This window comes from Coturnix japonica, chromosome 4 (genome assembly GCF_054131305.1).
Source record: "Coturnix japonica strain WE chromosome 4, WE-NBRP24, whole genome shotgun sequence".
Classification (NCBI taxonomy): Eukaryota; Metazoa; Chordata; class Aves; order Galliformes; family Phasianidae; genus Coturnix; species Coturnix japonica.
This window is the reverse complement of record NC_140666.1, coordinates 10,569,461-10,590,788: the sequence shown is the minus strand read 5'-3', so window position 1 is coordinate 10,590,788 and position 21,328 is coordinate 10,569,461. Positions and strand designations below refer to the sequence as shown.

General features: G+C 53.5%; 4 protein-coding genes across 10 annotated transcripts; 2 read left to right on the top strand and 2 right to left on the bottom strand.

Moving 5' to 3' along the window:
- Positions 1-506: 506 nt before the first annotated feature.
- BRCC3 (BRCA1/BRCA2-containing complex subunit 3) lies at positions 507-5,132 on the bottom strand. Its single transcript, XM_015859964.3, has 8 exons — positions 4,905-5,132; positions 4,679-4,798; positions 3,746-3,833; positions 3,397-3,485; positions 3,006-3,061; positions 2,316-2,447; positions 1,764-1,807; positions 507-1,267 (listed from the first exon to the last, which is right to left on the bottom strand). The coding sequence occupies exons 1-8, from the start codon at positions 5,070-5,072 to the stop codon at positions 1,116-1,118; spliced, it is 849 nt and encodes a 282-aa protein (XP_015715450.2). The 5' UTR covers positions 5,073-5,132; the 3' UTR covers positions 507-1,115.
- A 143-nt stretch (positions 5,133-5,275) lies between these two features.
- CMC4 (C-X9-C motif containing 4) lies at positions 5,276-13,267 on the top strand. Of its 2 annotated transcripts, none has more exons than XM_015860136.3 (3): positions 5,276-5,344; positions 9,884-9,951; positions 11,741-13,267. In XM_015860136.3, exons 2-3 carry the CDS (start codon positions 9,894-9,896, stop codon positions 11,905-11,907), a joined length of 225 nt encoding a protein of 74 aa, XP_015715622.2. In that variant the 5' UTR covers positions 5,276-5,344; positions 9,884-9,893; the 3' UTR covers positions 11,908-13,267. The 2 variants fall into 2 exon arrangements, with proteins under 2 accessions (XP_015715622.2, XP_015715621.2); XM_015860135.3 differs by lacking the exon at positions 5,276-5,344 and adding an exon at positions 8,886-8,959.
- MTCP1 (mature T cell proliferation 1) lies at positions 5,276-13,267 on the top strand. 5 transcript variants are annotated; one of them, XR_014945629.1, is made up of 7 exons: positions 5,276-5,344; positions 7,278-8,218; positions 8,320-8,490; positions 8,646-8,697; positions 8,779-8,959; positions 9,884-9,951; positions 11,741-13,267. XR_014945629.1 is itself a non-coding variant. In XM_085546058.1 (5 exons), the coding sequence occupies exons 2-4, from the start codon at positions 8,111-8,113 to the stop codon at positions 8,691-8,693; spliced, it is 327 nt and encodes a 108-aa protein (XP_085402184.1). In that variant the 5' UTR covers positions 5,276-5,344; positions 7,083-8,110; the 3' UTR covers positions 8,694-8,697; positions 11,741-11,843. The 5 variants fall into 5 exon arrangements, 2 of the variants coding, with proteins under 2 accessions (XP_085402184.1, XP_085402185.1); XR_014945628.1 differs by having other exon boundaries at positions 7,083-8,218; XR_014945630.1 differs by lacking the exon at positions 8,779-8,959 and having other exon boundaries at positions 7,083-8,218.
- Positions 8,105-19,618, bottom strand: FUNDC2 (FUN14 domain containing 2). Of its 2 annotated transcripts, none has more exons than XM_085546052.1 (5): positions 19,584-19,618; positions 19,130-19,280; positions 18,146-18,221; positions 17,088-17,222; positions 8,105-9,314 (listed from the first exon to the last, which is right to left on the bottom strand). In XM_085546052.1, the coding sequence occupies exons 1-5, from the start codon at positions 19,600-19,602 to the stop codon at positions 9,141-9,143; spliced, it is 555 nt and encodes a 184-aa protein (XP_085402178.1). In that variant the 5' UTR covers positions 19,603-19,618; the 3' UTR covers positions 8,105-9,140. The 2 variants fall into 2 exon arrangements, with proteins under 2 accessions (XP_085402178.1, XP_015715613.2); XM_015860127.2 differs by lacking the exon at positions 8,105-9,314 and adding an exon at positions 13,728-16,431.
- Positions 19,619-21,328: the final 1,710 nt, after the last annotated feature.

Below are 21,328 nucleotides of genomic sequence, written 5' to 3'. Positions count from 1 at the left end.
ACAGTGTGTGTATGGGATTCAGGGCCTGAATGGGATCTGCCCAGTCACGCTTCCTTCCTAAAAGCCCTGTGTACACAGGAGCCATCACCCATTGCTGTGCAGCAGTGGTGCTACTTGGGGCTGTGGCTGGAAGGGGGAAGCCACACAATGGGACACATGGTCTTACCCAGAACTTTAAGATACTGTGGAAAGAAATCTTGCATTGGAATAGAAATGTGATGTACAAGATGGGGATGCTCTGAAATCTATCACCAAGGACATTCGGAAGCTTCAGCATGTGACAGCCTTGTACATCTATCAGCTATCTTCCCAGCATCTTAGTCATCTCCTCTCTTGGAAGGAACTACAATCTGTACCGTTGAGCCAGCAAAAAGAATCCATTTTGTAAGAAGCTTCAGTGCTGAGTATGCAACAGCACTGCGTGAAATGGGAAAAAAACAGAGATGGTGGCCAAGGAGTGCCTCTGGGTTTGGTGTAGCAGCCATTTCAGTTTTACGCCAAACAGCTTTTGCTTTGGAAGTTTTTATTTGGGTTGAGGTACACTGAGCACAGACCCTGCATCAAAGCTCTTCCAGGTCTGTTTCCAGGCTTCCCTGTTACCTAACCAGTAACCCAGAACCATTTAGTAATCAATGTACAATCGTGGTCAACTGAAGCTACTAAGAGAGAGCGTAAGTTGGCAGCATCAGACACAACAGCAGAGACAGACGGTAACTCCTTTCCCCTCTAATGCTCCTGTTCTAGGCTTCTGGCATACAAGCAGAAAGACTTCTGTCCAATTGTAGGGGAGGGGAAACAACATGTTCCCTATGTCTATGCCCTCCAGAACTGAAATCTTCTCTGCCAAGAGATGCTGCTTAACCCGAGCACAGAGCTCAACTTGTACTGCACAATGCAGCACCCAGAGAGGTATCGCTGCTCTCCATCAAACTGGGGTACACAGAACCTTTATCCCACAGAAGTGCTCTTTGCTGCAGGGGGCAAAACAAGAGGCACAGCCTCATATCTTCATTGGAAGGCAACGTGGGGCCACCCTGCAGCCACAGGTAGGTCCCGTGGAGTTGATTATTCATGTCTTTTTTATTTTATTTCCTGAAGGATCTGTATTTCCTCCTTCAGTCTAAAGCAGCCAGTTCCTCCAGGAGCTTCTCCTTCTCCTGCTGCAGCTCCTGCACTCGCTGCTTGTTCTGCTCCAGCCTGTCTTCCAGCCACTGAAGGAGGGGCCCACTGATGGCAGACATCTGGCTGCAGAGGTTCTTTGTGAACACTGGAAAGAACAAGAGCACACCGTGCCAGTGCAAGCACAAAGTCTATGCTACAACCACCGCAAAGCCAAGGGTGCCACAGAGAGCCAGAGCTTCCCACCATCCTTGCTAAGGCAACCGCTGTTCCCCACAGGGAGGGGATCAGAATCAGTAGCTTCTGGCTGTGGATTATTTGACACTTTTTGATATCTTCCTTTAAAATGCTGCATTAGTTTTTTTGACCTGACTTTACATAACAGAGAATCCATTTGGCTACACAGTGTGTGACTGCAAACGAACTTCATGGCAATGAAGAAGAGAGAAGTTCGTGCTCTTCTGGTTTTCCTTTTGTTTTTTACAACTGCTCTTTATGCTAAAGGGAGCTCTGGCGCTCACAAGGACTGTTATACAGCTGTGGTCTTCTATTCCCCTGAAAGCAAAGCCAAAACAGCCCCTCCAGGCTGTGCTGCTCAGCTCACAGAGCAGCATCCTGTGCTCACACAAAGGAGGAATCCTTACCTGAGCCGTTATGTATCTTGGTTACGGAGTCGAGGTGGGTGAGGCTAAGAGAAGAAAACTGTGGGTTAGTGACAACAGCAGTGAGCTGCACATTAAGCAGTGTAGGACCAGCCACCTCCAAGCTGCTGTCACTGCAGGTGTTTTTAACCTCTTTACTTGTAAGAGACCCTATATATTCACAACACTACCAGACTTTACTACAGGTCATAATACAGAGAGAGCATTAAAAATCCCGATGCTGATATTTTTCCTCATTTTTCAGACTTCTCAGTACTGGTGCCCTGGTTAAATATAGGTGCAGCTGCATGCAGACATATCACCATCAGATCACACACATTTTAGCTCCTTTTCTGTGCAGCAAAGGAGCAGTTTGCTGGGCTCATGGGCAAGCACAATGTCAAGAGCACCTGAACTCCGTAACATGAAAGTTACAAAGTGGTATACATGAGGTACTGATACTTCTTATTTTCTCTATCTCTGCTAAGGCTGCACTCCTGAGGTAGAATGTGTCAGCAAAGACAGTCTTAAGGAGGCCTGCAGCCCCAGCGTTACCTGTGAATCCTCCTGTAGGCATCTTGTTCTTCTTGGCACAGGATCTTGGGCAGCTCTACAGCTGATTCCAGACACACTTTCCCAATAGTTTCATGGGGGACAACGTGAATAGGAATTTCAATCCTTTCGTATCTAAAAGGGTATCAGATACAATTAACAGCAAAGCAGCATAGAGGAAAAAAGCAAAAGCAAGCCTATACCAACCTACAGCAGTCTGTTAAACTCCTGGGATCATCACAGATTACTTTTAAGAACATGTACTAGAACTGACAGGCCATGGGAAGCCTCTTATAGCCACACTCTTACCTCAAATTCCAATGACAGAAATGTTAGAATAACTAAAGCACTGACAATACAACACATGGCACGTGCACAATTGGTGCAGACTCAGAGCTTTGAGATCTAGAGTTGAAGGCAGAAGGGTGAGCCCTTACACAAGAGATTACAGCACAAATTCATCTGCAAGCTGCAGTGCTCTACACCACATCCTAAGCTGTTACTAAGTTCTGGACAAAGTCAGTCAACCTTTTTCAAGCAGCCTGTATTAACAGAGATAAAGGGAACCAGATCAGGCATCTCTGTACAATACTTGGTGCTCTTGATGAACCCACAAACCACGTACTTGAGACAAACTGGAAAGAAGGGGCTTAAATGAAATAGAAGAATATGATATTCTTTTTTTGTACTCACTCTGAGCTCTTCTGGGCCTGAATGGACTGGAAACAGGTGTAGAGAATCCTGCCTGTCTAAGAGAGACAGCACAAAGTCCGATTTCAAGTACCAAAAACCACCTGGAACCCCAAATTCCTTCAGAAAGAAGAACTTGCTTTCAAAGAGCACTTGAACAGTTTGCAAAGGTGTACACCTTACATTTTGATTGGTTTGCTGGAACTGTTTTCACACTCTAATAGATCCATTAACTATGAATATAAAAATCCCAGACCAGAGCTGCTTGGATAAGACACCACTATCAGCCCATCTCAACCTGTAACAGCCTCATGAGGCTGCAACAATCTCCTGGGCTGAACAGCCAAAGGGCACCCAAACGTTTCAATGCAGGCACATCTCTTAAGCTGCTTACCTTTGTGTTTTTGTCTTCAATGAAACAGGAGAAGATAAGCCCTACAAAACCCTGGTCCATCATTTGATACATGGCTTGTGTGCGGACATCTATGGACAAAGAAATGAGGTAAGAACTGTGTGGGTCACCTGAAGGGCTGCAAAAAGATCTTCCAGCTTCTGAAGGGTGACCTTGGGATCTGGTAACAGTCACAAGCTTGACTTCAAAGCGCAAGCTCCAGGATGTGAGGTAAGATCCTCGCTCTCGTTTAAAATGTCATTAAATAGCATGTCTTAAATACACGAGATGAGTTAAGAAAACATCAGCACACCCAGACAGTCCTCTATTACGAAAGGGAAACTGCTCTTACCTACATGTGATGGCCAGACCGTAATGTGAGGGTGAGAATGATACCAGCCCACAACTCGCATCGGGCGTCCTGTCATCTCAGCCAACCTGTGTGTGAGTCAAGATGCTTAACACAAGAAACCCATGGCACAAGACCAACAGCGAGCACAGGGCAGAGCTTCAAAGCGCCCAGCTCAACTAAACGTCAGATCCCTGCAGAGCTGACGGGACACAGGGCAGGAATGGACAGAGTCTCCCCCATAGAGGCAGCACAGCAGAGCTGCAGCAGCACAGAATCACAGAATGACCCGGGTTGGAAGGGACCTCAAGGATCATGTAGTTCCAACCCCCCTGCCTGGCAGGGCCACCAAACATACACCTTTACTAGATCAGGTTGCCCAGGGCCCGTCCAACCTGGCCTTGAACACCTCCAAGGACGGGGCATCCACAACCTCCCTGGGCAGCCTGTTCCAGGCCCTAACCACTCTCCTAGTGAAGAACTTCCCCCTAACATCCAACTTAAATCTTCCCTCTTTTGACTTAAAACCATTTCCCCGTGTCCTGCTATTATCAGCCCTTTCGAAGAGTTTACTCCCCTCCTGGGTGTAAGTTCCCTTCAGGTATTGAAAGGCTGCAATGAGGTCACCCCGCAACCTTCTCTTCTCCAAGCTGAACAAACCCAACTCCCTCAGCCTGTCCTCATAGGGGAGGTGCTCCAGCCCCCTGATCATCTTCCTGTCCCTCCTCTGGACCCTTTCCAAAATCTCCATGTCTTTCTTGTACTGAGGGCTCCACACCTGGACACGGTACAACAGATGGGGCCTCACAAGAGCCGAGTAGAGAGGGACAATCACCTCCCTGTCCCTGCTGACCACCCCTCCCCTGATGGAGCCCAGAAAGCTCGAGCTCATGGCGGGGGTAGCAGCACAGAGCCCAATGTGCCCCCAAAGGATATCTCTGCTTCGGTGGAGGCGGCCGAGAGCTGCTCGGGGGAGATCTCCACGCGGTCCTTCCTCTTGTCGGAGCGGCGCAGGATGATCACGGAGTGGATGTGCACGATCCTGCTGGTGTCCACCTGGTACAGAGAAACCGGCTGTTGTTCGCTATGGGAGCGGCCGCCTCAGGAGGACGGTACCGGGCCGTGCCGTGCCGGGGAGCCGCCCGCTGCGGGATGGCGGTACCTCTCCGATGCAGAGCCCCATCACCTCCTCCTTCTCGGTGCTCAGCGCGTGGTTCAGACACACCAGGAACGCGTCGGCCTCCAGGTGCACGGCCTGCACCGCCATCTTGCCGCCTCCCCTCTTCGCCGCCGGAAGTGCCCGCGGTCCGCCCCGGAAGGCTCCCGGCATCCTTCGGCCAATCGGCGCGGCCGACTTCCGGTGGCGGGGGCGAGCGGTGCGTCGCGGCGGAAGTTCCGTGTGTCCCCGCGAGCGGCGGTTCCGGGGTTCCGCGCGGCCATGGCCGCCCGCACCGGGGCGGGGCCGGTGTGGGGGGGCGGGGCTCGGCGGCCATTGGGGCCCGCGAGCAGGAGGGGGGTGGCGGCGGCGGGGTCAGGAGGGAGGGCGGGGAAGGCGGGGAAGGCGGGGAAGGCTTCTCCGGGCGCTCACGGCGCGGGCCGCAGGTAGGTGGCGGACGGGGGGGCGGTTGCCACTGATACGCGCCGCGCCCCCCGCTCCCCCCCCCCGCTCCCACCGGCTCACCGGGCCCCGCTCCCCGCCGTTCAACCCCCGCCGCGCTCCCGGCCCCCCATTCCGACCGCTTCGGATCCCGGCGACGTGCGGGGCGGCACCGGGAGCGGCCTCCGCGGTACGAGCCTCCGCGCTGGGGCCGGCCCGGCGTCGCGCTGCGGCCCGGAGCCCCGACCGCACGGCCCGGCACCGGCACCGGCACCGGCACCGGGAGGGAGCTGCGTGGTGCCCGGAGCAGCGGCGGGTGCAGTCAGAGCATGACGCTGCACCCTGCGGGCTCGGCCGGCCGCTGCTGGGCGCTTGTCGGTAGGCGCGGGTTACGAACGGAGCCCTGGGTTCGTAGCGCTTAGTTGAGGTCTTGGCAAGGTGGCTTTTCCCTCAGCCCGGCCTCATGAAGGGCTCTGTGTCGCTTTCTGATAAAAGCGGCGAGAAAACAGCAATTGGAGACGCTTTTCCCTTCCTAAAGTTGCACCGTGAATGTCTCTGCACGTCTGTCCGCAGCTCCCCTTTCCTCGCTGTGTTTGGATCGCAGATATCCCTGTCCTGCTCCAAACCAAGAGCAGTAATGCTTGACCTGCAGCTCGTTGGCTCTGGCAGCACACCCTGAGCTGCCCACCCTGAGCTGCCCACCCTGAGCTGCCCTCCATGAGCTGCCCACCATGAGCTGCACAGCCTGAGCCCACAGCTGTGGAGTTTGGGGGAAGTTTGGTGCTGATTAAAGGGGCAAAGACTGATAAGAACACCACAAACTGCTGCCTGTTCTGCTCCGGGTCCTCTGTATGAGACCTCGCTGTGTCTGAGCACCCATCACTACCACCGTGTGTGTGTACAATAGGCACAGTCATTCACGTTGTGCTCTAGTCCTCCTGCCTGCAGCTCAGCAAGGTCCCTGTTGGGACAGGAGAGGTTACGTGCTGTAGGATGTAGCGGTGTTTGCTCACTGAGTGCTGCTCTGCCACTGCTGAATCAGTGCTGAGCTGACGGTGTCTTCTCGTTCTGTAGAGATTCCAGCTTCAAACAAAGCAAAGTTGTTTTGGGGGCATGACGGAGCTTTTGGCGTTTTACCACAGAGTAGGAGAGTGTCCTGGCCAAATTCCATCCTGGGTAATTACATTCTGCTGACTGAAAATGAGCAGCGGTGATTGCTGCCTTTCACTGCCGGGCAAAGCAGACAGCACACATAGCATTGAGTTTGTGAAGCAAAGTGGGGTAAAGCAGAATGACTCGGGCTTACAGAAACATCGCTGTAACCCTCATAGCTCGTTGCCGAAGGCCTTGTGAGGCTTGTTTGGCTGCTGTTGCATTCCTGCCGATGCCAGCAATCCGACTGCTGGGGCACTGCTTGTAAGGCATTGCAGGACAGCCAGCAGAGCAGCAGTGCTCTTTGTATGGCACCTCCACATTCCCACACATCAAGCGAGGAAACAAAACCAGAACAGGAGAAAAAGAAACATGAAAAGAATGTTCCAGCCCTAAATCGCTGTCATGGCGCTGCCGGGGCTGACCTGTGCTTGGTGTTTTGTTTTCAGAAAGGCTGAGTGACCCTCCGGTTCCAAAAGGTAGAGCAGCGCAGTGTGTGGTGTGGAAGGCAGCGTGGCACTGTGTTTCCTGTTCTGTCTGTATAACAATATGTTTCTCTCCCTGACCTCCCCTGCTTTATTTTGTACCCAGATGTTCTTGCCTCTGTCTGAAACATGCCTTGTAACTTCACACGCTTGCAGAAGATCCCTGTGTTTCGCTGGGATAGGAACATTGCATCTGCTTCATAGCAGGAAGATGTTACGTGTATTGCAGCTTAATTCTGTTCTACTTTAAACCCAGATAAAGAATGAAGACTGTCCGTACCGTTTTGATTACCTCTTCTAGGGTTCAAAGAGAGAATCATTTTCCCAGCCCTCCACTTGCTAATGGCTCAGCTTGACCTAAGCCGTGAACAGACAAACTTGCTGAGAAGCCAAAACCCTTTTGGGAAGAGCCACCTCCATGTCCCAAATTCCGTTCCTCCTGCTGCTGTCGTTGCCTCTTGGGAAGCACCTTAAGTCTGAACTATGCGAAGCGATGAGAGCTGCTCAGGAGAAGGTTGTGTGAGTGTGGACCACGCTGCTGTGCCCGTAAGGGATGAGAGGAAGGAGCCCGCACCATGACAGCCCTGTGAGTTCCCGGTGTGAGAGTCCAGCATATGGAGTCTCATGCTTTGTCTCCAGACTGAGCTCCGTTCTCGTTAAGCTAATTTCACCCGTTGTCACAAGTTTTGCTTTTGGGATTTAGACCGTCATTAACCACAGAACTCCTTCCTGCCTCCATCGCTTCTTTCTTTGTCTTTTCTCCCTCCCACCACCCCTCCATCATTTTACACGAAGACTGTTAATAGGACTGTTAGCGGAATAAGCAAAGCCAATATTCACAGGGTTTAACTGTGCACCGATAGCACCTTTTGGCCCAGAATGCCTTACAAACGCCGCTCAGCACACGCCTCCAACGGTACAACCCGCCCAGAGACCTCCTTCCACCCGGCCACCACCTCAGTTTCCCAGAGCCACTTCTAGGAACGTCTCTGCGCGTAGCATCTCCCACCATAGGCCGGCCGCCCCCCGAGGTGCCTTTCAGGTCGCAGAGGTCACCCCGCCGATGTCCTGGGAGTGAAGGAGCCCCGCGTGCTGATGCCGCAGGCCGGACGGAGCACAGAGGAGTGACGGGGGATGGCTGAAGGAGGGCAGGCTGGCGCTCCCCCCGTGCGGCTGTGGGTGCGACGCGTAGGTGTGTACTGCGATGAGCACCGCAAAACGTGGCTCGTGGCTGCGGAAGAGGCAAGTGTTCTTTGGGCTTCGCCGGGATTGTAGCTTTGCTGTCTCAGGTGCCTCTCCTGCGTTGCCAGTAACTGCCTCCTCTCTTTGTTGCTTTCCACCAGGAGGAAGGTATGCTGAGGGCTCGGATCCAAAGAGTTCAGGTTCCCCTGGGTGAGGCGCTGCGACCCAGCCAGCTCCCCCCATCCCGGCTGCCTCACATGTGGCAGCTGTCCCAGGGTGAGCAGTACAGGGATAGTAACTCTCGCGTTTGGGAGATAGAGCACCATCTCATGGTAAGGATGGTGGCGACCATAGACCATAGTCATTCCTGTTTGTGAAGTCATTTGAGATCCTTGAGGGACGGCAGAGGACTGTTATTGTATTGAAGTCCAGTAGCTCTCAGCCGCAGTAACTGCAGCCATATTGAACTTTTCCTTGTCGCTTACAGCTCGGTGGTGTTGAAGAACTGCTGCTTAAACTTGTGCCTGGTGATTAATCTGGTACGTGGAGACATTACCCCTGCTTTGTACTGTGCTCTGTTTAATCCCCGTCATTCTTTAATACGAGTTTTTGTCTTTCAGGAGCAGTGGCTCTAGGAAGATGTCCTTGTATGTTTTGTACAATAAATGATTCTCTCTCCACTGAAATGCGGCCACCCCCGAGGTGGAAGCAGTTAAACAACACACAGCAACATCACATGAGTTTAGGACAGGCAGTGAAGAGGAGTATCGTGCCCAATTGAAACGTCAGGGGGAGTTCTAGGTAGGCAGAATGTAATTGCCCTAAGTGGAGCTTGGCCAGGATGCTGGAATAGGCAGTAGAAGTGCCATGGGGCAGGGGATGGGCAGCAGCCCCGACTCCGGGCAGGGCTGAGCTGTGGCACCACAGGAACTGAAGTCCTGTGCCGTGTACAGCCACAGCCATGCTGTCCTTCCGAGCTCCCTCACCCCGTTGCTGCTCCCCCTGCTTCTTGCTTACCTGTTGGTTTCTCAGGAGATCCCGGTGACGGGTGGGTGCTGCAGCTGCACAAAGTCAAACTGGTCACCTGCCGTCTGCTTCCTGGGGATCTGATAATGGCAGAGCTGTTTCTTTTGGGGGAATCCCAAGAGGATTTCTCCTGCAACAAAATGATGCCCTCTTGTTGTATTTCTGGGATGAACACAGCAATGCTGTTCTGCTGTTTGTCCCCATTTCCTCCTCCAGATGCAGTTGCATGGCTCTGCCAAACCCTGGGATGCACAGAGCTCACAGAGGGGCTCACCTGTTAGCAAAAGGTTTAAAGGCGTAAGACTGTTAACAGAGAGCCATGTTTGTGTGAGTTGTTGTTGGAATCCTTGTGCTTCCAAGTGGAAAAGGTCACACTTTGACCAGAGAAAAAGGGAAAGGCCTTCAGGTGTATAGGAAGATCTATAGATCTTCCCTGTGCTCATGGCCAGAGTTGACGGCCTCCAGCCAGGCCCAGGAGTCCATTGGGAGGCAGCTGGCAGGTTGCTCCCCAGGGAATGAGTGCTGTGAGCATGTGGTGTGTTCAGTGGGAGCGTGGGGGATCCCATCTGTTGGCAGCAGGTGCATCCTGACCACCTGCAGGAGGGAGAGAGGCCGGTAGCTCTTTTCTCAAAGGCGCTGTTTTGCCCCCTGCATCCTCCAAACCTTATTTCTACAATAACATTTTCCTGTCATTTTTAGTTCTCTGAACATGTCCCAGAAGGATCCCTGCCAGAAACAAGCCTGTGAAATACAGAAATGCTTGCAAGGTACCCAGAATCATTTTTTGTCTTATTGGTGTCTTGAGTTTTGGTGGCACTGAGTTCTTTTTCATGTCTCCCTGTTCTCCTTTCACCTATGGGGAGGAAGCAAACAAGCACACGAGTGTGACCTGACCTCAAAGGCAGCAAAATTGCAGCGATGGGGTCTTAAGAGAATTCCTTTGTGCTCGGTTGTAAGGAGAGAGACACCGTGAGCACAAAACAGAGCATTTCTCAACAGCTTTTCCAAGCTGAGCGTTCTCTGTGCTGTAGCAGGAGGCTGTGTGTAGTCTCAGGACTGAGCTGTAGGCGGGGAGAGCCAGACGCTGTGCAAGCTGTGTTGGAGTGGGAGGTGGGGCTGTGGGTGGCTGCAGTGAGGACATACAGAGCTTGGAGCTCCATGCAGAGATGGCTGCAGGAGCAGCCAGGTGTGTGCCCGGCCCAGGGGCAGCAGGTGAGTTGAGGGGCCTCTCGGTGGCCTTCACAGCTGTTTTGTGTTAATTGAGCAGAATAGTCGCTGGGAAAAGGGAGGTTATGCGACAACTTTGCAGCCTGCAGCAAGTGTTGTGGTTGTAACCAGTGTGGTAACAGCCACCAATGGCTGGGGAGAAGCAGGGAGCAGCAGCGTTCAGTCAGGTGGATATCTGTGTTTCCTAGGCTTGCTCATTTGGAAGCTGTGTTCAGCTCAAAGGAAGGACTCCAGTAATCCTCTCCGTGCATCCCAGCACTTGTAAACATGCTGCCTGCTTTGTGTATGGCGTTTAGCCCTCTCCTGGTCCCATTGCCTGTCTGCAGTGATCCCTGATGGGTAGCAGGGCATAGCTATAGAAATAGAGCTGCACAGGGATGGTTAGGAGAACCTTTTGGAGCACGTGTGGTAGGAACATGCTGGCAGGGAGGTGTTAGCTCTCCTTCCAAGGTCCCACTGTGCCCTCTGGGCTGCCAGCTTCCTCCTGAACCCCCAGAGCAGCTGGGCCTTTGGGCAGCAGGTGGAGCTGAAGGTGTCTTTCCCAAGCACCAGCTGTCATGTCAGCCCTGCTTTCCAAGGGCTGGGCAAAAGCCTTGGTGGGGCTGAACCCCTGCTGCCACCTATTAGCCACGATGGGGTGGGCAATGTCATCCCCAGGATAGGGCTGGCAGCCCATCCCGTCTCATAGTGCCCAAGAGGATGCTCCTGGAAAGGAAGGGAGAGGGTGAAGGCACTGAGATGTGGCTGAGGGCCTCCCTGAGCTGGAGGTGGGAGCTCAGTGCAGAAGGGCTCCTGTTGCTGCTTTGGCTGCTGGCAGAGGGATGGCTTCCTGTGAGCACTGCTATGCAGAGCTGCATCCTGCCCACAGCGGGCTGATGTGGGAGGGCTGCAGCCACACGACTCACCCCTTCCTCTCTCAGCCCTCCAGGGATGGTGGGTGCACTTGTCCCTGGTTATATCAAATCCTCTTTGCAAGCTCTTAATTTTACTGCTGCATGCCTCACAGTGATGATGCAGCTGGGCTGATCCAGCTGAAAAGCACTCCGGCTAAAAAAGTAGGGAGCAAAGGGGCAACGGGTGGGAAAACCTCATTCCTGCTGTAGTGATGCAGTAGATACGCAGCTGGGGAACTGAATGTGCCCCCATCCATAGCAGCAAGGCTGACAGCATCCAACCCAGCTGGCAGGGAAGGGAGATTGTAGAGCAGGGGAAGCTGTGGAGTGCCAGTAAGCAGAGCAGCACCCAGCATCATCACAGGGCCAGACACGTCCCCTCCGGAACAAAACCAGCTCTCCTGCCTAGACTTGGTGTCTCCTTCTTATTTTCCAGCGAACAACTACATGGAGTCCAAGTGTGAAGCTGTGCTTCGAGAGATGAGGAAGTGCTGCGCCCGGTACCCTGAGGGCAGATCCATCTGTTGTTCAGGTTTTGAGAAGGAAGAGAGAGAAAAACGTAAAGCTACTTCAGAAGGAATTCCCCCACCACCACCTCAGTAATACAAAGCAGCTCCAGCAGGTGCCAGAGCATGGACTCACCTGCCAAGCTCAGGTGTGTGTTTTTGAGCCTCCTCTGGACTTTCTGGAAAGCCAGAGGGCTCCTAGAACACACCACCCCGCGCACCAAAAAGCGAAACGCAGTACCAAGAGATGGCCTGGTTAACAGACTTTTATTTTCTGTACCAAAACATCACCTACGTTGTCCTCGCATCGTATCCGTGTCTGTGGAAAAATCAATCTGATGTGTTTAGATTGCTTACCTTTCTCTAACCCATCCCTGCTCTCAAAACGGAGGGCTGGAACCAAGTTACTGTGGCTTCTGGAGGGGGAGGTACAGGAAACGTGCTCTTAAGAGCGAGTTTAAGCGTGACACGTGAAAACAAAGTCCATTTTGACACAGCAAAAGGCACCGCTGCCATCAGGCAGTGGTTCCAGGCTTACATTCACTTGTCCAGTGGTTCAAGCTCAAGAATGGGAATGGGGTCTGGGTTTGTTCCCAGGTCTTGCATAGCTCACAGTGACCTGTGTCACTCTGCCTAAGTGCCTCACTTTCCCACTGGACAGGAGTTTAGGTGACTTTCTATTTGAATTGCCTACACGCTGCTATTTGCATGACAATGGAGACGTTACAGGAACATTATTTCAGGGATTGCTACAGGAATAGGATCTTTTTTTTTAATTAAAAAAAAACAAAAACAAAACAAAAAAGCAAAAGCAATATTCGTATGGAAAACCTGACTGTTGCTCTGAAGTTTATAAATCTCTGTCTAATTGAAGACCTTGAAGCAATATGTTACCAACCCAGCACGTCTCAGTGTGCTGGGACCCAGAGGCCTATCACAAAGCCCTGGGCTAGATCCAAGAACCGATTTAGGTGCCACTTCTGAGCACTCAGTTGTAGGCACCCTCTGTCAGTACAGCATGTCAGACTCACACACAACCCAACCTGTGTCTGGACCCCAGGGAGAGATAGATCTGCAGATACTCTCACCCGTGCAGCAGAATTTCCTGTGACCTTTAGGAAGAGCTCAGTTGTCAGGTTCCTGCATCACCCTTCAGAGCTGCCTCTGTCTCTCCGTCCACTGTAGCAGGAGTCCAGGCACCTCAGTGGGTGCCAAGTCCTTTGCAGGGCCCGGGCACCAAAACTCCAGGCTTCAAACCCACTAGGCTCCTAACTCTGTCATTAGATCTAGCCGTAAAAGGACTTTTGTGCTGTGATAATTAACCACAAAATACAGCTTCTATGAACAGACCACTGTAGTCTAGGCACAATAGTTGAGTGTATTGAAGCCTAGAACGGCAAACCATCTGTACTCACTGCTCTGAAATACCATAACAAGAAATAAATGACTGGAACAAACCTCCGTCTGAGCGTGGCTGTTTACTGAGAGCACAGCACAGCTGTAAGCCGGGCTGCTCGGCTACGTGTGAGATCATCAGGTTGAAATAGAAGCTGCTGGGTATTTTTATAATGGGGATTCAGGGATAGCCCTGCCCTCCCACCCCAAAAAACCAACCACAGTGACAAAATGGGGGGAGATGGGGCAGGCGGTGATGCTTGGAAAGCAATGACAACAAGCAGCAGCTCAAACACTTCACAGGTGGCTGATTTTCCCCTTCCCTGCCCTATCCAAAGGGGAACAGAGGGGAGAAAATCACCACTGCACATCAAACAGAGCTGTTCAGGCTTCTTTGCACCTACTTAAAGGAAACCTTTGTCTCTGTGCCCAGTTCTGCTCAGGTGGAACAAACCGGGTCAGCTGTGAGGGCGAGATGAAGGCACGGCGCTGCCACAGGACTCAGCAGAGCTCACACAGTAATTAAAGCAAAACCGTTTAATAAAATATCACTTCAACAAGCATCAACATACAATATATAAAAAGACTTCAAAAAAAAGCCTGGTTGTGTCTTAAACCTTCCCATACCAGCACGGATGCCAGTAGTGGCTGATACAAGAATAAAAGGGATGCATGTGTCGGAGGTGTGTGTGTGGGGTGGGGGGAAACACCTCATCATGGCACCCACAGTGACAGAAATGCATCCCCAGAGCACACAGCATCCACCACCACCAGCCGTGAGCCTCACGCTGGCACAGCAGAAAGATGTACCAGCTCCCAGCTGCCCCCTGCCCACCTTCACACCCAACTGAACTGGCCTCAACTCCTCTCTTCCCCTTGCAGCAGTTACGGAGATGTTCTGGTTCCCTCTCTGCAGCAGCACACGAGGACCCTGCAGAGCAGAATGCAATACCTCCTACCCTGGGTAGACAGGGCCTGACTGGAGGCTGGAGGGCAGCCCTAAAGCTTGCCAATGATCTACCTTCTTTTTGCCCCTGGAGAAAGGTTAGTGAAGAACAGTGCATACCAGCTGGGTTACTCAACACACCAGAAGCAACACTTCCCCTACAGGAGCAAGAGATACCTTGCAATACAAATGTATTCATTCACACGTTCAGCTATGCAGGTTTCCTACAAAAACCTGTTTTTTGTTTATTTAATCACTCCACTCCCAAGCATGAATTCATTGATAACCTATTTGCTGAACCACATCACCCCTGCAGCCCCTCATGGCTTTCCTAAACGTTGTCATTAAAAGGATGTGAGCCTGGCTGCTCCTCTCTTCTTCCCGGGAGCAAAGATACAAACTTCTGCTTCTTGGAAACACCAATTGGATCGAAGAGTTGACACCTCAATGAGAGATGAAACAAAGCAAATGACTGTCAGTGCTCATCCCAAAACCTCTGCAGGCTCAACCCACAGTTCCAGCCCCCTCAGCAGCTCTGTGGGGACAAGTCCCCCTTCTATCTGCACCAAGAACCAGCCATGTATGTTCCGAATGGAATCACACAGCACAAGAGATGGGCTGCAGCCACCAGGAGCACGTCCTGGTCACTCATACACATCGCTGCCCTCCAGGCTGGTTCCCTGTGACGGGGGTGCTGACCCACATAAGAAACATCTGGGGAAGAACACCTATTTGTACCTGCTGAAGGACATCACCCTGAGCTCATTCAAGTCCAGGTGCTAATGCCAACCCAGCACAGACAATGCAGAACACCTCCAGCATCCATATATTTCCTATTTCTCATGGGTTACAGTGCTGCTCTGCACACAACTGCTCAGGCACAGAGCTCCCAAGAGCAGCTGAGCCCTGCACCATGCTGCAGCTGTCAGAAATACACAAGGAAATTAAGCAAGCAGCTTCTTTTTGGGGGGAAGGTGAGGGGGAAGCAGTAAATTCAAATAAAGAAAGGACACGACCAGGGCAAAGAGCATGGAAGCTGCCTACTCCCATAGAGGAGATGTACCCTGGTTTACCCCACAGTTTTTATCATTAAGGCCCACTTCTTGTAAGCAGAAAGTTCAGAGATGGTGCTCAAAGCAGTTCTAACCGGATTTCACATCCTCTCCCTTCCATTCAAAGGATGGCAGAAAGGATCCTGGACCAGTACAACGTACCCTAAACAGGGATGCAATTCCTACCTGTGATCCCATCCCATGGAGTTACAGCTTTAAGAGCATCAACTTCAAAGTAGCCAGAGGTCACGGCAGACCTAGAAACACTGATCTGAGCCCCAGGGTGGCTTACAGTAAGTGGAACAGCAGAAACACACACTGCCTGTGCCAGCCAGCCTGCCACAGGCTGGGAGCACCCTGAAACCAGCCCACCACAAGGAGAGAGCACCTCAGCACACCTCAGAAGTTGGCAGCTGGTGACTGAGCAGGGTTCTGTGTGGGAGCTGGGAGACTTTCAGAACACAACAGGGAGAGTGTGACACACACTGTGCTCAGTTTCCATCAGCTGCACTTCCAGTAAGGGCTAAAAATAACAGCAGAGGGAAAGCCAAACAGCCACCTATGTGCAGTGCAGCGGCAGGGACAGGCAGAGAACTCCTGCCACACACAAAGCATGAATATGCTCCTCACCCTCCTGCCTTGGCATGGCCCACGCTGTCCCCCAGCACCTCTGCAGCCACACCAGGACAGCCAAGCACATCTGCACTTCACACAGCAGCTCTGCACAGATGGAAGCTCAGGCTTTCCAGCGACCAGGGCAGAGAAAGTGCAAGATAAATAGCAGTGAAGAGCTGACAGCTGTTGTACACATATACTGGCAGACAAACGTACAGGTCCCAGGCACTGGGATAGAAGCACATTGTAAAGATTTCTCTGCCACTACACGTTTATGAGGCTGCAACTCACCCAGCAGCTTGGGACTAGTGGGGAAAGGAATCACTATGATATACTGAAGTCAAACCCTTTTGGGCCAATACAGCACCCAAACAGTCCAGACAGGTAAAAGTTGGAAATCAAAAGCAGTGTTGTAAGAAACCTGTGAGTATAGGGGCTGAACCTGCTGGGAACTATCACTGACTTCTACATTAGAGGGAACAGGAAGGAGAAGAGGACAGGGGAGGCTGGGCATGATGAAAGTTGACTGTAGTTCCTAGGAAGCCATTCCAAGCAGAAATCCTCCGGCAAACCCTCCAGTCAGGATAACATTCTTCTTCAGAAATATGATCACCTAAGCATGGGAGAGAAGAGCCAAGAGCGTAGCCCAACAGCAGCAGTCTCTCACCCACCCACCCCCCCATACTAAGGTATTCCAGGCTGTTCTCTGAGGTGGGTAATGCTTGGAGAGAGGGCACTGCTCAGCCCCAGCTAAGTACCCCCCCCCAAGCTCCCCACTGCACACTGTGACACAGCCCGAGCACAGCCCAAACCCTCCACCAGCTGTCACACAGCCAGAGCCCACATACACCCCATATCAAACACAAGAAGCTCTGCCACAGGCAGCACACTGTGACAATGGCAGAAGGGGCTGCTGATAGCACACGTGTTGCACCATGATACTGCAGAACCCAGTGCAATCAGGCTGCTCTGCTGCCAGATCTGCTTAGCTTTCCATCTCAGACAGAGCAGAAGCTCCCTTGAGCCTCCCTCCCCACCCCCAGCAGTCCCAGCACATTTTCTTCCAACCCCAAGGAATCTGCCACAACACGATGAGCTGCCATCACGCCGAGATGCCTCAAATACTGTTTGCCATCTCACTAGTTTTGCTTTTACACAAGCACTCCCCCTTTGTGTGTGCATGACAGAAGAACCCAGGAATCCATCCCATTGCCTGCTGTCCCCCCAGCAGGATACCTGCCTGCACACACCCTGGAGGAGTTATCTCACCTCATCCACTTTGCCTTTCACTTCTGGAGACACTTTGTTACTGCTGCTGTGAAATTTCAGCTGCTGCTTGGCTTTGTTCACGTCACGTTCCACGAGCTTCCAGTCAACTTTGATGTATCCTGTATGGTTTGCAATCTAGAATTTCAAGGGGTTGAATGAAAGCCTGGAGTGAAGCTCTGTCTGAACAGAACCCCCCTGCCTGCCCAACCACCGCTTCCCACACCCTGGACCAGGAGGTCAAGAGAGGATGAGCACGCAAGCTTAAACAGCAGCCAAAGCACCAGCTCTCTGATATATTAACTGTCCTGCAACATCTGCCTCCCTCAGTAATCCTCTAAAAGAAGGGTACACTGCAGCTTAGCCCATTTCAGCTCCTCCTTTATCACAAAGCTGGCACTCCCTCCCCCTCACAACTGCCACATCCACTGCTGGGATGCCCTGCAGCTCTCCTGCTGCTGCTGGGTGGACTCTGCTATTAATAGCCAGTTCCTCCCTAAGTATTTTATCCGGTCAGGATGATTCAAAGGTGAAGCTCTCTGGGCTCAGAGAAAGCTTTGGGCTTTCAGCAGAACAAGCAGAACAGGAAGAGCAAGATAGAGCACCTCCAGAGCAAACAACCAAAGAGTGCTGAGTGAGCCTCCTGTGGGAGATGCAAGCTGCATTTCAGGATATCCGAGAGGTTCCCTTCAGTTTCAGAGTTCTTAGAAACCAGAAGGATAGAGAGGGAGTTTCTCCTCTTCCTCAGCACACTACAAAGAGCCTCATCTGTTTTAGCCTTATTCTTCAGGTAGCATATCACAGACACAAGCAAATGTTCTAATTAACTTCATAAGCAGCACCTGAGCACAGCTCCAGTTCTAACATGCTGTGGTTACAGTACCTGTGGGGATGGGGCTGCTGTGTGTGCCAAGGAGCGCGCGCCCACAGCATCCCAAGCTGCGCAGAGCTGCTGGCAGAGCATGGAATGGACCCCACACGTCCCAACAAACAGCCATCAGAGACACCCCTCCTCCTCCACCAGCACTTTCCAGGAGGCTTGGCCCACCCTTTATACCCACCTGAAGCAGGAAAAAGCCGCCTCCCACCGCTGTTGCTGCCAGCTTTCCAACCTTCTGGAAGATGAACCCAGTGCACCTGCAAACAAACCAGGATCCAGTGAGACCAGGACACCACTCACATCCCTCAGCACACATCCCACACAGTTCTGCCTTTGGTGCTAATTGCTCAGTGCTCAGAGACAGCCCGACTAACAGCACAAGCAAACCATGTGCGAGCAGAGAAAAAGTGAAAGAATTTGTGTCCAGCCGAGTGGGATGCTTTTACTTTTTTACTTTCCTTTTACCTTTTACTTTCTATGGCATTTCAGGCTTTCAGTTTTGATTCTTCTCTCTTCAGCACCAGTGCTCTCCCAAAAGCTAACTACAAACACGCGATTTAACCCAAATCAATGCATGATTTTGGCAGGGTACTTTTTGGTTTTTTTTAAGTATCAACATCTGTGAAGGAATTTCTTCCCAGTGAGGGTGACGGAGCACTGGAACAGGCTGCCCAGGGAGGTTGTGGATTCTCCTCTGGAGATATCCAAGACCCACCTGGATGCCTACCTGTGCAGCCTGCTGTAGGGGCCTGCTTTGAAGGGAGGTTGGACTCAATGATCTCCAGAGCTCCCTTCCAGCCCCTATGATTCTGTGGTTCTGTGATCATCTCCAAAAGCAGACTGGGCAGCACACCTGCTGCTGCTCCACACAAGAGCACACAAAGCAGATCACAAGGCTACAGCTTCTTTGTTGCCCAAACAACTTTTCCTTTTCATTTCTCAAGTGAGAAAGCGCTGATACAACGGTTTGGAGGTACACTGGTCTCAAGCAGTGAGCAGGCAGGCGGTGTGCCCACAGCACCGGTGTGCAGGGCACGGACAGCTGCTCCAGGTGAGGCTTCGGTGCAGACCCCAGCACGCACACACACACACACACACACACACACACACACAGACACACAGACACACACGGGGGCTGCCTTTGCCGCCCAGAGCCGCCACTCACCATCCCGTCACCCCTCCGATCACCAGCTGCGTGGCCACGTTGTACTTCTCGGCGCTCGACCCGGAGCTGGGGGCAAACACCTTCTTCCACCAGGGCCGGCTCTTGGTGTACTCGGCCAGGTCCAGCACGTTGAACGCGTCCTCCTTCCTGCCTGTGGGCGGGCACGGAGCTGAAGGACGGAGCCGCCGCCCCTTTGCAGCCCCCCAGGGCTCGCCCCCCCCCCGGCGTCACCCCGCCGGGACCCCCGAGGGATGGCGGCGGGCTCCCGGGCCCGGCTCCACAGCGCGCACAGGCCGCACCGCCCGCCGAGGCGCTGCTAATGGAAATGGCGCCGCACAGACCGCACGGCCCGTAAGGAGCGTCCAACCGAACAGCCGGCACCGCCCAACCGGGGGGATACGGGACCGGGGGGGGGAGCAGCCCCGGCGGGACGAAGCCCAGCACCGCCGCCCACCTCCGCCCGACGCCGCCATGACACCGATCCACTCTGCCGCCGGGCCGGCCTCGCTGCGCATGCGCACGGCACGCCCCCTACGAGCACGTCGCGCCCATCGCTTGGCCCCGCCCCCCCTTAAGCCCCGCCCACCACGTGACGCACCGTTATATAACCACGCCCACCGGGCTGTGCTGCACCCGCGTGGGTGCGGGACACGTGGCCGCGGCGTGGGCAGGGCAGTGCGGGGCACACAGCGCCATAGGGCACTGCAGGCAGGGCTGGGCTCCGAGCACACAGTGCTGCGGGTGGGGGGGTGGAAGGGCGGGTAGCCCCATGGCCCTGGTGAGCGCACTCATGAACACATAGAGGAGACAGCGATGTGGGAAGGTTTATTCAGTCTCTTGCTAACACAGCTCCTGTGTGTGCTCTTTGGGATGCCAAAGCCCCGCAGTGCTGCTCAGCGTCCCTCGCTGCAGCTCCATCCATCCCGTGTCCAAGGGCAGCTCCCGTGTGCGCAGCACGGTGGTGGCCCCTTGGTGACCCAGTAATCAGATGTAGCTGTTAGTGAGACTGTCGGACAGATCCTACACCGACTACTGAGCGGCCAAGGGCACCGGGTCTCCACAGGGACTCCATCCTCCAGGCAGGGCGGTGGTGAGCAGAGGGATGGCTGTGGCCATGGGACGGATGGCTGTGGCCACGGGACAGCTGGCTGCCCTCTAGCAGCGTTGTATCTTGGAGATCCCACACCAACTCTGGTGTCAGGCAGTGCCAGGCTCTCCCCAGGGCCACGCAGGACGGTCTTCATGCCTGGTGACCCCTGAACGTCTCCAAAGCCCCCACTGCCCCCAGCATTGGTGACACGGCCCCATCCTTCCCCACACATGTGCTCTGTAGCCCAGGATGGGTGCTCGGCTTCCTCCCGTGATGGGGAAGGAGCTGTACTGCCGGCACTGGAGGTCCCTGTGCTCCAGCTCAGGATGGAGGATGGCAGTAGCACCTGGGCACCCTGCAGCCTTCAAGGCTCCCTGCAAGGCACCAGCCTCACTCAGCCCAAGGAATGCAAGCCCCAAAGCCATTCCCTGTCTCAAATGCTTCCTGTCCCTCCCAGCACCACCGCCACCTCCCAGCCCACATGGCTGGGTGACACAATGCTCAGCATGACCTGCACCGGGCAATGAGCATCCAACAAAACCATCTTCCCCCATCAAGCCCCCTCTTGCAGAGCCCCTCCAAAATGCTGGGACCCCCCTGGGTGCCCCACTGCTGCACCATACCTGGCCATCTCCACCAGACACCGTGGTCCCCTGCTGAAAGCACGTGTCCCTGGGCTCACGGGGCCACAGGAGGCTCCAGGCTGCTCTGAGGGGGACATCCATGTGCCGCCACCCTCATGGCCACCGTTCACTGCTGAGGCTGCAATGGAGACACAGCTTTTAGTACGGCGAGGAGCGACGGCTGAATTCCCCTTCCCCTGGCTGGGACGTCCGTGGTGGTGTCACACAGCAGCGTTGGGACAGCCCCGGCACCGCGGCCGTATGGGGGCACGCTGCAGCGCACACAGAGGAAATTTGCAGCCCAGCCCCCGTCAGAGCGAGAGCACGGGGATTTTCAGCGGGGTTTCTCTCCCTGCCCCGCCTCTCGTTCTCTCTTCTCGTTTTCTGGAAATGAAACAAACTCGGACTCCGGCTTTTCGTGTCCCTTTGCTGGGGGTGACGGCCCTTCTCCTTGGCTCCCCGTGTGGCTGCAGCGGGGATTTTTGG